The sequence below is a fragment of the Microtus ochrogaster genome, chromosome 4 (assembly GCF_000317375.1).
Source record: "Microtus ochrogaster isolate Prairie Vole_2 chromosome 4, MicOch1.0, whole genome shotgun sequence".
Lineage (NCBI taxonomy): Eukaryota > Metazoa > Chordata > Mammalia > Rodentia > Cricetidae > Microtus > Microtus ochrogaster.
The window spans coordinates 38,307,704-38,321,619 of NC_022011.1; the positions used below are offsets into that span (position 1 = coordinate 38,307,704).

General features: G+C 42.6%; 1 protein-coding gene across 4 annotated transcripts in view; it reads right to left on the minus strand.

The window, feature by feature from the left end:
- The window catches only part of Dennd1a (DENN domain containing 1A), a 536,773-nt gene that overhangs the window by 211,633 nt on the left and 311,224 nt on the right, over positions 1-13,916 (minus strand). For all 4 annotated transcript variants that reach the window (XM_026778778.1, XM_026778777.1, XM_013345984.2 and 1 more), the window contains one exon: positions 11,644-11,744. In XM_026778778.1, the coding sequence (XP_026634579.1) occupies positions 11,644-11,744 (101 nt within the window). The remainder of the gene's footprint in view (positions 1-11,643; positions 11,745-13,916) is intronic.

The following is a 13,916-nucleotide window of genomic DNA, read 5'->3' on the forward strand; positions in this document are numbered from 1 at the left end:
ATGATTGGGATAAAGGAGGGCTGGATAGGGGAGCACGGAAGCACAATTCTTAGTTAAGGGAGCCACCTTAGGGCTGGCAAGAGACTTGAACCTAGAGTGGCTCCCAGGAGCCCAAGGTGATGTCCCCAGTTAGTTCCTTGGGCAGATGAGGATAGGGAAACTAAAACAACCCTATCCTATAGCAATACTGACGAATATCTTGCATATCACCATAGACCCTTCATCTGGTGATGGATGGAAATAGAGACAGAGACCCACACTGGAGCACTGGACTGAGCACCCAAGGTCCCAATGAGGAGCAGAAGGAGGGAGAACATGAGCAAGGAAGTCAGAACCACGAGTGGTGCACCCACCCACTGAGACAGTGGGGCTGATCTATTGGGAGCTCACCAAGGCCAGCTGGAGTATGACTGAAAAAGCATGGGATAAAACTGGACTCTCTGAATATGAACAATGAGGGATGATGAGAAGCCAAGGACAATGACACTGGGTTTTGATCCTACTTCATGTTCTGGCTTTGTGGGAGCCTAACCAGTTTGGATGTTCACCTTTCTAGACATGGACGGAGGTGGGAAGACCTTGGACTTTCCACAGGGCAGGGAACCCTGACTGCTCTTTGGACTGGAGAGGGAGGGAGAGTGGAGTGGGGGGAGGGGGAGAAGGGTGGGAGGAGGGAGACGGAAATGGGAGGCTGGGAGGAGGGGGAAAATTTAAAAAAGCCAAAATTATTAAATTAAATTAAAAAATAAATAAAAGTTAAAATAAAGCCACATAAAGATGAAAAATACACAGAGAGTCTGGATACTGTGTGTCATTATGTTCTCTTTGAATTGTTTGAATGCTGAGGAAGAAGCAATAGCTGCTAAAAGATATTTGATTATAAATGCTGCTGAATTAATCCAAGATAGGTATTTTAAAAATACCTTGACTTCAAAGTTGAAGTCAAAAGGTATATTACTTTGGAGAAGAGGTTTTGTTTTTGTTTCCACAGGAAATGAGAGGTTGTAGATTCATTCTGGGTTTAAAAAAAAATCAGGTTTGATCAAGGAAGACCACCTGAGAAATCTCTGGTAGGAGCGGATGGCCCAGATGTATGAGTTCTACATCCAGAACAGATTCAAGACTGTTGCCTGAGATGATCAAGCCTCACAGGATACTACAGTCAGGACTTGATCATAATTCTAATTTTTTTTAGGTCCCCAAAATATTATGAGCGGCCCCAGCCAGCAGGAAGTAGCCTGGAAAACTATGCCTACATTCCCCAAAAAAATGGACTATGGATATTTTCCTTTGTTTAGAATGTTGTTTACAAGTTGTTATGGATAATGGTCAAGAGAAAAGCTAAACAAAGGATATTAGATTTAAAGTTCTTGTTCCTTAAAAAAAAGGGGGGGGGAGTGGTATGGGACAATAGTTTATACCCTGTCAATTGTATAAAATGCTGTTGGCCAGTAGCCAGGCAGGAAGTATAGGTGGGACAAGCAAACAGGAAGTAGAGGTGGGTCAATAAGAACAGGAGAATTCTGGGAAGAAGGAAGTTCTAGCCTGCAGTCGTGACCCAGCCACAGAAGAAGCAAAATGTGACTGCTTCGCCAAATAAGGTACGGCTCCACATGGCTAACATAGACAAGTATAATGGGCAAGTATAAGTTATAAGAGTTAATAAGAAGCTTGAGCTACTAGGTCTATCAGTTTATAACTAATGTAGACCTCTGTGTGATTTCTTTGGGATGTAATGACTGTGGGAACTGGGAAGGACAGAAAACTCAGACAAAACACACACACACACACACACACACACACACACACACCAACAATACTGGCATCATCAAATTAGACAGTTTTGACTTACACAAAGTCAAAATCTACTGTTTAGGGAAGAGAACCTTAATGTTACCAGTAATGACTATTCCCTCTGAGTAAGAGAGTCTTTTCAAAGATTGTAGTAAACAGGGAAGCTAGAGTCAAAGTCAAGCCCCACACTCCACCCCACACCACAGGGCAGGGCACCCTGACTGCTCTTTGGACTGGAGAGTGAGGGGGAGAAGGGTGGGAGGAGGGGGAGGGAGGTTTTTTTTTCCTTTTCTCAATAAAAAAAAAGACTATTCTTTCATTCCATTTTTTTTTTTGTCTCTGATAACAAGACTATGAATTATCCCACTTAGTTGCTACCGATTCATCCTCTGTGAAATTTCATGGCATCCATGATGATCCAGTCATGACTTGCTGGGTATTACTTTACTGTATCCAGGCTGATGGCCTGTCACCCACACAGACTGTGTGGTCAGATGTACTGCTTCTAAGTTTCCTGGATGGAATCGATTCACCCCACAGGCAGTCTAGATAGGTAGCCTTTCCTAGGCAACATCTCTCATAGACAATCTGTGCACCACTGCTCTGGGACAAAGAGTGAACTCTAGGATATCAGGGAATATGATGCATTTCACAAACTTGGATGCAACTTGTTTGACCCACACAGGCTCCATTTGCCTTTTTAGTTCAATCATAGGCTTAGAAAACACAAGCAACTTGGCCCTTGACTTGGCTGTCCTTTGAGATGGGAAAAATGAACTTGTTTTTAATATGCCTTGAAAATATTTTATCACCAAAGTATGTGAACAAGTGCCTAGAAGATGCCAAACATCTTAGGGTCGGTTTGTGGTGCTTATTCCAGAATATTTCTGAAGGAGGAAGGAAGGACAAGAAGAGCCTATGGGCAGTCCCATATGGTTTTTACAGGAATCCAAGCTGCATGGTGCTTGCTACTTATTAAGTACTCTACAAATATTGTTGAGCAAACATATAATTAAATAACAACAACACAACACCTATAATAAGTAAAATGTCAACAAGATTAGATGGACTTTTTCACAAATCTTGGTAATAACTACAGATCATTCTTTGACACTTGAAGACACTAGTAAGGAAAGCTTTGGCACCAGAAGGTCTTGTCTTTCAAGTGAAGTCTCTACTATTTCTTACATAAGTGACAGTAGTTCAGTCTTAACCTCTCTGAACTTCAATTTCCTCCCATATATGAAAGAGTCAATAAATTATAGCTCAATTTTGAAATCCTACAGTGGTGTTTAGAAAGGACTCACCACACACATTTTCCATAGATGGTGAGTGCTAATACGAAAGGCCAGTACTGACCCTCACCTGCAAGTTAATCCTTCTGTTCCCAAATGGAAGGCTTTCCAGGGTGGGCCAAACTCAGAAATGCTATCAGCTAAGGTAGGCAACATTCTCATTCTCATGTTCAAAGTCAAAGGAATGGCACAGATCTAAAGGAACCAGCAGCACATGTTTTTAAATATTCATAAGGGCTGGAAATGTCTTACTCCTTTCGTTTTCTCTGCCATCTGCTTTTGTTTCTTTTCTTTTCATTCTTATGCCACAGCTGCAAATGAAAACAACCATACAATAACTCAAGTTAAATACAAAAGTCAAAATAAAAACAATCTCATGGGTAAAAGAGAAAATGAGTTATAAAGTTTGTCTCTTGAGGCAGCAAAAGCAAGAGAAATATTTGATGTCAACTAGACCTCCCAGAAACTAAAACTCATATCCTGTGTGATGGTGACAAGAGCAATCACTCTAAGTGGCCCCTCTGTCATACCTGATAATTGTACTTGGGATTTACACAGTCACTCCTTAAAATAGGTAAACTGTACCCATTTTACAGAAAAAAGACAGTGTACATCAGAGGTTAAATAAAAGAAGACTGAGATTTGAATCCAGATCTGTGGAAGCTCAAATGCTAAGTACTCTCTACTTTACTACCCTCTGTCAACATGAAGAAGGGACAGAACAAAATTAATTTGGAAAATATTTAAGGGAACCCATTTGTACTAAACTGACTCATTTAGATAATGAAAATTTGTGATTATAGTTCTAATTAAAGTTAACTCAGATAATTGGTTGTTGTGTTTGTGCATGTACAATTAGACTCTTCCACATAATTGCAGGGTGCTCATCCTTTAAATTATTAACTGCATGCAAACTACAGCTCTGTTCTTCTAGCTTCTGTTCAACTAAAGCCTGCATATAGCTTCTGGGGTCCCAGCAGCCCACGGAGCATGACCTGTGATGCTCACAGCAGGGGTTAGGTTCAGCCCCATTTAACATGTCTTTGTCCAGAGGTCAATGAACATCTCATCTTCAAGTGCCATGTGACAGGCTTATGTGGCCAGCACTGTTGTCCTGAAAAATCCTAGCAGCATGTACCTGAAAAACTGGCAGCAGTGGTCCTCATGTGTTAATTACACTTGTGAAGTCTATTATGCATAGAAAGGGCACCTGCTGGCAGTGAAAATGACTAGAATCCGCCCTTCCTGTGTGGTGAGCAAATTGAGAGTTCATTTCTACAGGAGATAATAGTTTTCAGATTCCACTTGTGTATCCCCTGTAAGGGGATGTACTTGACATTTAAATCATCTGCAGAAGAACAAACCTCCCTCAGATTTACATGTTGTGGGCTCCCAGCCCTTTGCTTAAAATGCTAGTTATCCCTGCTGGCTCAAGGATTCAACTCAACTTGGTAACTTTCAAGTCAAGGATCTCAATAGACTAGAGTAATTAACACTGACTCAATTTTCATGACATTTTTTACTTTCGGCCCAGAACAGTTACATCAGACTAAAATGATCAAGTTAAGCCTTGACTGGAGGGCCTGCCTTCTTCTCCTGTGGTCTTTTCATTTCATCACACTTATATCTTATGGTTACAAGCAGATGCCACTCCCCACTGGCCTGAAACCATCCTTGGTCAAATGTCATAAAGTTCTTTGTGAAAACCAAAGACTAGGAGAAAGACACATTGTACAAACATGGGGGGGGGGGGCTCGGGCTCATCACAAAGCTGGTTAGGCATCAGAAAATGAATGCAGAGCTCAACTGTGAGTTTGGGATGGCAGACTCAGCATCCTTCCTTGATAAGTCTTCTATTCCAAGTCTGAACTGCTAACATGCCTGTGGCTCAGCAGACTATGACACAATTCTTGAATGATGATATGAGAGATGACATTGGAAAGAGGACCTGGGACAGCCTTCAGTGAAAATCAGAAGGAAGAGAACAAAACAAACACTGCACAAACAAAACAGGAGAGACAGTGGTTACAATGAACAACTGGCTATGATAAATAACTTATTTTTTGTTGTTTTTTTTCAAAAGAAAGCATTCAATAATAAAAGTTCTATTTCATTATAGAAATAATAAAAACTGTACTAAAGGCAAGCTGAAGTAGTCTCTTCTCCATCACAAGTCATTGTTAAATATTTTGATGTTTCCAGATCTGAATGTTAGGATGTGTGTATGTACATATAGTTCTTGCTTATGACCATGAGACCAGAATCACATAAAACACAGTGTGAATCTGAGACAAGCTACTAAACCCTTTGGGGCCTTGGTTTACTGACCCATGAAGTGGTGCTGATAAAACCTGCTCTGTAGGGCTATGTAGGGCTATTGGGAGGATGGGATGAGGTCACAGAGGTAAGAGGTGGTCCGGTGACTGGGGCCTAGCAGACTTAACCACTGCTATCACAGAGACATTTTACTCTCTGTGATTTTGAATTATAAGCTGCTGGATAGTGTGTGTGTGTGTGTGTGTGTGTGTGTGTGTGTGTGTGTGTGTGTGTGCGTGTGCTTGAGGGTGTTGCTATACAACCCTTGGGGGACTTGGTACTTGATATATAGCCCAAGCTAGCCTTGGATTTGAAGTAAACCTTCTGTTTCAGACTTTTAAGGACTAGGATTACATAGATGTGTGCTACTACACACAAGCTTATAATTTTAAAACAGCTAATAATTTAGCAACAGAACTTTCTAAATAATGAAATTCTAAAGCTAAACTTTTTGGCAAGGGGCTCTGTCAGTTCTCTGAGTGCTGCCATCCCTGAACTCCAAAGCCCATGCACTCCTATCGAAACACAGTATTAAGTACTGCAACCAGCTCTGTGTGGGATTCTAGGCTGCCTTTGAAAACACTCTGAGTTTCACTGAAGTGTGTGTGTGTGGGTAATGCGTCTGTCTCCATGTGGAAGTCAGAGGGAAAGGTCACATGTCTGGAAGAGGCTTGTGCCTGTGAGGCTGTCCGTTATACTTGAAAGAGGGGTTCTCCATGCTAACTGTGCTGGGGGTCACTCTGTGAGGCTATCTCCTAACTTCCCCAACCTTCCCTCTTCTCTCTCCTTCCCCTTTCCCGTGGGTCTCATGCTTTAGCTTTCCTTCTAGCTTCCCTGTACTTTTCTCTTTGATCTTCTGTTCAATTCTACAATCTTCCATCTAAACAATGACAACAAATACTACCAGATGACAAACACGTTCTTTCCACTGATATAGTTGTCATTGGAAAAACTAAGAATGAGTGGTTTAGAAGCTCAAAAAAGAATGACAAATAGGCAAAGGTCTGCTTGAGGAGCCAGGGCCTGCAGACCTTTGTAGAGAGTGGAAAATGGGGGGAAAGGGAGAAGAAAAGCCCAATGTACCCAGACAAGTCTCAGGAGGCAGAGCCCCAGCTCAGGTGCAGATGCCAGTTTTGGATAGACTGTTCCTCCTTCCTCCAGGGAAGGAAAAGAAAAGACAGAGGATGGCTCAAGAATAACAGGCCTTGGGATTCAGGCAGGCTATCTGTCCCTCCTCACCAGACTTCATCTGAGCAAAAAGCCTCACCTTTGGCCTGACCATGAGTGTAGAAAGGGCTGAGAGTAAAGGAGTAGGGAGAGCTAAGAATGGGTGGCACCATTTTCTAGCAGGTCCCACATGCAATGGCCCTTAGAATTCCCCAGAAGTATCTGTTAGAGAAGGAGCAGATAGGAAGATGCTGGGGTACCCCTTCTCATATCTGTCTTCAACACCCCATCATCTAAGTGCCTCTTGATTGAGACTGAATGACATCTAGGCCTTGACTAGGTGTTGTGTCTGCAATAATGCACAATTATTCATCACATGGAGAACTCCATGAAGGTCCAGTGCAAGCAGGAAGGCAAGCAAATTTGGTAGGGTTAATAAACAGGAAGGATAGAGAGGAAGCTACAATGAGGTTAGGAGGAAGCTGTAATCAAAACAGAGAGAATGAAAAGTAAAAAGGAGAAAGGGGCAATGAAAGGGCTTTCAAATGGTTGCATAGTGTCAAGAGTCACCCTGTGTTTAAGAAGGATTGGAGGAGGCCCTCTTCAGATAAGGGCAGAGATTCCTAGAAGCAAATCTACATTCTCTAAGCTGTGTAGCCAGGCAGTGATGGACTTGAGATAAGGACTAGGTGAGTCATCTTAGCTCTCAACCTTCTCTATGCTAATCAATGGGTTTTTTTTTTTGAGGGAGGAAGGTCACCTCTGTACAGATGACAAACAATACCAGTATGAGGGGCTACAGTGTGGCTTCCAAAGGCACAGAAATGGCAATGATAGGGGTAGGACGAAGTTGAGAATGTCTAAATAGATGGGACACAGACTTGTAGATAAGCAGACAGCAGTGACAGGGCAGTGAGACAGGTTCCTAGATGCTGTGTAAGGAATCTAAGAACACAGAGGCACCATGACAGAGCTGTAGGGACATGAGCCTGTGACCTTCACCTTGACCTGGGAATGATGGCAGGAGTAGTGGCTGATGGAGAGAGCACAACACTCATGGTTTCCCAGGGGACAGGAGACACAGAATTTGCACAGAAGTGGGATGCTGAAGGAGTGTTGGGGTCTAAAAACACTCCTGAAGAGAGCAGGGGCCCCAAATAAGGTAAATCTATTACAAGGGCTTCACACCTCAATCCTTCTCTATTTAAAAACATACAAATCCTCCTACCTGTTCTCCAAGGGATCGAAATGAAATCTAGACCCAGAGTATCTGGAAGGCATTTTTAACAAGGAACAACTTCCAGAATACAGCAAAGTGTAAAAAGACATGGCAACACAATGTGGGCACAGTTCCTGATCAACCAAGAAACACTCTACAAGGTGCTGGACTGATGGTTCAGCAGTAGAGCACTGGCTGCTGTTGCAAAGGACCTGTGCTCAATTACTCAGTACCTACATGGTGGCTCACAACTATCTGTAACTCCAGTCTCAGAGGATCCAACACCCTCTTTTTCTGGCCTGGGAACTAGCATATATTCAGCTAAATATTCATATACAAATAATAAACAAATAAGAAAGATTTTTTAAAAAAAATTCCAGAGAAAGTGGGAAGTACTTTACAACACATGGGCACAGGAGACCACTTCCTACGTATTACCCCAGAAGCACAGACATTAAGAGTAACATTGAATAAATGGGACCTCCTGAAACTGAGAAGATTCTGTAAAGCAAAGAACACTGTCACTAAGACAAAAAGGCAACCTACTGACTGGGAGACGATCTTCACCAACCCCGCAACAGACAAAGGTCTGATCTCCAAAATATATAAAGAACTCAAGAAACTAGACTTTAAAATGCTAATTAACCCAATTAAAAAATGGGGCACTGAACTGAACAGAGAATTCTCAACAGAAGAAATTCAAATGGCCAAAAGACACTTAAGGTCATGCTTAACCTCCTTAGCAATCAGGGAAATGCAAATCAAAACAACTTTGAGATATCATCTTACACCTGTCAGAATGACTAAAATCAAAAACACCAATGATAGCCTTTGCTGGAGAGGATGTGGAGGAAGGGATACACTCATCTCTTACTGGTGGGAATGCAAACTTGTGCAATCACTTTGGAAAGCAGTGTGGCGGTTCCTCAGGAAATTTGGGATCAACCTACCTGAGGACCCAGCAATACCATTCTTGGGAATATACCCAAGAGATGCCCTATCATACTACAAAAGCATTTGTTCAACTATGTTCATAGCAGCATTATTTGTAATAGCCAGGATCTGGAAACAACCTAGATGCCCTTCAATGGAAGAATGGATGAAGAAAGTATGGAATATATACATATTGGAGTACTACTCAGTGGTAAAAAACAATGACATGTTGAATTTTGCATGCAAATGGATGGAAATAGAAAACACTATCCTGAGCGAGGTAAGCCAGACCCAAAAAGATGAACATGGGATGTACTCACTGATAACTGGTTTCTAGCCATAAATAAAGGACATTGTGCCTATAATTAGTGATCCTAGAGAAGCTAAATAAGGTGAACCCAAAGAAAAACTTATAGTTATCCTCCTGGATATTGGAAGTAGACAAGATTGCCTGGCAAAAATTGGGAACTTGGGGGTGGGTTGGAATGGGGGAAAGGGGAGATGGGGAGAGAAAAGTGAGAATGGGGAGAGCCTGGGGGAATGGGATGGTTGGGATGGAGGAAGGATGGATATGGGAGCAGGAAAGTATATATCTTAATTAAGGGAGTCATTTTAGGGTTGGCAAGAGACTTGACTCTAGAAGGGTTCCTGGGGGTCCAGGGAGATGCCCCCAGCTAGTTCCTTGGGCAGCTGAGGAGAGGGAGCCTGAAATGGCCGGATCCTATAGCAATACTGATGAATATCTTGCATATCTCCATAGAACCTTTAGCTGGCGATGGATGGAGATAGAGACAGAGACCCACATTGGAGCACTGGACTGAGCTCCCAAGGTCCAAATGAGGAGCAGAAGGAGGGAGAACATGAGCAAGGAAGTCAGGACCGCGAGGGGTGTGCCCACTCACTGTGACGGTGGGGCCGATCTAAGGGGAGCTCACCAAGGCTAGCTGGACTGGGACTGAAAAGGGATGGGATAAAACTGGACTCTCTGAACATGGTGGACAATGAGGGCTGCTGAGAAGCCAAGGACAATGGCACGGGGTTTTGATCCTACTGCATGTACTGGCTTTGTGGGAGCCTAGCCAGTTTGGATGCTCACTTTCCTAGACCTGGATGGAGGGGGGGAGGACCTTGGACTTCCCACAGGGCAGGGAACCCAGACTGCTCTTTGGACTGGAGAGGGAGGGAGAGGGGAGTGGGTGGAGGGGGAGGGAAATGGGATGCAGGGAGGAGGTGAAAATTTTTAATAATAAAAAAAAAATCCAGGGTGAAGGTGGTGGAGCACACCTTTAATCCCACTTCCAAGTCAGTTGGTCTATAGAGTGCGTTCTAGGACAGCCAAGGCAAAACAGAGAAACCTTGTCTCCAACCCACACACCCCATCCCCACCAAAAAAGGGAAGCAATCATGTCCATCCTTTAATCCCAGCACTCAGGAGGCAGAGGCAGGTGGATCTCTCTGTGAGTTCAGGGCCAGCCTGTGCCAGCCTGCTCTACAGAGTGAGTTCCAGGATAGCCAAGGCTACACAGAGAAACCCTGTCTTGAAATACAAAACAAAACAAAACAACAAAAAACCGAGGGGGACAACAATCTACAGTCTTCTAGAATTTACTCTTCTAAAATTTATACATCTAGTGCAGAACTGAGAGAAAGTATGACTGAGAAAACCCATCAGGACCAGAAAGATCACAATACAGAGAAAGAGGCAGCTCACTCAGCACTGTGCTCTTAGACATGTGGCTTCTTGGGAAGAAGCTGAACCTAAAACATCCAAATTTGGGTGACCGTAGTACCTCTAAGCTTCTAAGCTTCTAGCACACAAGGTGCCTACCTAGGTGAGTCTTTTCAGAGAGGATTGAAAAAAAAAAAAACATCATGGTGACTGACCTCCATCATCCTGAATCAGTGGCCAATCTCAAAGTATCCGATCCTAAGAAGGGCTGTGGTCCCCCAAATAAAGCCTTTCTCTTGAAGCTCCAATTTCTGGCAGATGCCAAGGGTACTTATGAGCCCTTATCAACATCAACTAATACGAACTGTTCAAGACAACGCTTCTTAATACACTACACCAGAGAGAGATCATTCATAAGGAAAACAGATCCAAGATATCAAATAGAGCACCATCTTCAGCACACTCTTGGAGGCAGTGAGGGTGCTTTTGCAGGTATTGCGCCTCCCACAAGCTATCCAACCCTGTTTGGTATGTCATCTCAGAAACAGAATTCTGTCTGAACAACTTCAACTTGCAGATAGAGAAGGAGAGTCTCGAACCAATGATGTGTGGATACAAGGCTTCTTTCCTTTCCTCCACTAACACATACCCAACAGTCAATTCCTGGAAGAGATCAGCGGATTACATGACTGGGTGCGGTGACACATTGATAATCCTAGCACTCAGGAAGCTGAGGCAGGAAGACTGTTGTGAGTTTGAGGCTGGCTTAGGATATATAGTAAAATCCTGTCTCAAAAAAGAAAACAGTAAAATAAAACAAAGAAATTAACAAAAAAGAAGTACGAGAAGGTCTGCAAAAAGGAAAAAGAGGGAAAACAAATTTAAAAGGCCCAAATTACATTTAAAAGCAAGTCGGCTGGGACATGCCAGGGTATTGCTGAAACCCAAGGGATCTTGAAGATCCCAATAGTTCCTGTTACCAGTTTCCAATGTGTATTAGTCGGAAAAAATATACAATTTCTTGGTGCTTTGCTTCTCTACAGTGAGAAGTGCTAAAAATAACAGCTACTCTCTTGATCCCTTCAGAAAGTCATGTCATAAAGCACTTTGCTGTCAAGTGCTCCAAACCCAGTAACATTTAGACTATTTTTTAACTTAGTGTTACCTGCTGCAGTTACAGGCTAAAGCCTTTACATTTATAGGTCATTCATGGAGAAGAAAGGGGAAGACAGGGTTCTGGGCAGCCTTACCAGCAGTAATCCAGCAGGTGTGGGGGCAGCACCGGTATGTACACGTGTTGCCAGTACATGGGGTAGAGCATGGCCGCTGAGCCATGGATACAGGCAGTTAGCTGGAAAAGAGAGGAACAGAAAGTCAGATCTCACGGCAAAGTTGAGGGAGGTGCTGCCAAAATTAAGGACTCAAAGTCACAGCAAAAACAACTTTAAGTCAGATGTGCCCACTCCACCTCAATGCAATAGACTTTCTCTTCAAAATATGCATTTCGTGCCCTGTTCCCTGATTATGAAGCTAAGATGAGGCTGGGGCAGGGGTGCAGCTCAGTGGTAGTGTTTGCCTAGTATGCCTGAGATTCAGGTCCAATCCCCAGGATCACTCCCCCTCCCCCTCAAAAATGAAAATGAATGAATAAAAGACTTTAAAGTTCATGTACATTTAGAATGTAAATTTGAGAAAATGAAGAATATGATAAAAGAATTAGTATTTTTTGAAAATTATTTAACATTTTAGGGTATCGGACATGTAAGCACTTATAGTTTCTTTTCTAATGAAACTAGAATGACTATAAACATAATGCTTTCTCTTTTTATATTGACATTATCTGATACCACTTTCCTACATCCTTAAATCGTCTTAGGAATCACACCTCTCACCATTTTCAGTGTATTCCTTATGCCCATTTTGCTGCTCTCTATCATGGAGTTACACACTTGCATTTGGATATATGATTTCTGATGCAGATTCCAGAGCTAACTATGGCTTACAAACACAGTACCAAGGTACTCAGCAGGCAGAGGAATGTAAGTGAGGATGTCTGTGCAAGTTTAACTGACAGGGCAGAGGCTCACGCTGCCTCACCGGGACTAAGCACGGTAGTCAGGTTTAAACCTACTTCCATTTCACTTTTATTTTTCACCCCTCTGATTAGCATGGAGGATGAATATTTTTTGTCATGTTTACTTGACTCTATTTCTTAGGTAATAAGTCCTATTTCTTAAGCCTGTTCCGTTCTTTCCTGACTTTTAAAAGGAGACCTAGTATTTCTTAAATTGATTTATAAGCAAACACCGAGGACTTAGAAAGAACATCATTCGATGTGATGTTTTTGACAAGTTAATCTTCATTTTCTTCAAGTCTCTGAGAGAAGAGATTTGAATGACTGTGTGGACAAGCCTTTTCTTTAGTGATGAGCACCACTCTTTGTCCAAGAAAACATCTCCAAAATTTCTACAAGCATCTAACTCCTAAATGTGGTCTTTAGATCTGAGGTAAGAGTCTACTTCTTCCACCTAGTTGATCTATTGCGCCAGCATCCTTTGTGGGATTACCCTTCCCCACTTCTCTCAACAAGCTCCGGCATTGTGTTTCTTCTCTTTATTCTTTTCTTAAGAGCCAGAGATGACAGTACAAGCAGTAACTGATAAAATTAAAAGTAGAGATAGTAAAAAGCAATACAATCTCTGTCAAGTTCAATATGACAACCCTGTAGACCCAGTTACTAAGTGATAACAGCCAACAATATAGGTTTCTGTCTCTTTTTCCTTGTTTTTTTTTTTTTTTTTTGGTTTTTAGGAAGCCTGTCACTATGAGGTCTTTTTGGAAGCTTTTTTTGGAAGCTGGTAACTGGCCTTTGTTGACAGAGGGACATTTATGTGGTGAAAGAGTGACATGGCAATACCCAGTGAAAAGAATCCCAGAGGTTAGTAAAAACAACCAGTTTAAACTGGATATGTTGCTAATGCTTCACAGTTGTTAAAGCTGTGTATTGAAGCCAGGGTGCTATGTCCCTCAACCACTCTTTTCACTCATTCTTTAAGTCAGGTACATGTGCGGAGTAGATCAAGGGAGTGTGGACAGCTGGTCCCAGGCACCAAGGTCCCCAATCACCTGTGCTAGTCCATTCTGTCGGTTCTCTCACAGAGGTAGCTGCCACACATAAGACTGCTATGATCAGTTTCTCAAGGATTTTAGAAGGACAAACATAGCTGGTGATGAGGAATGGAGGACAAATCTCCTTTACTTTGATGGCATCTGCAAGTCTAGCTGGGGGCTCACAACAGCCTTGAGCACCAGTTCTTTTGCTCATCTTTAACCAGCTGCCAGAGCATTCTTGTTGATGTTGCTTGCCAGCCTCTAGGGCTCAGCTGGAATAGAATGCCTGTGCCAGCTCTGGTCTATCTGAGAAGGAGCATCTCAGCCAACCTCAGCTGCCTCCCAAGATGGCACATCATTTGCACAAGTAAAAGAATACAAAAAGTAAAAGCTATAAACCTCTTTCCTTCCT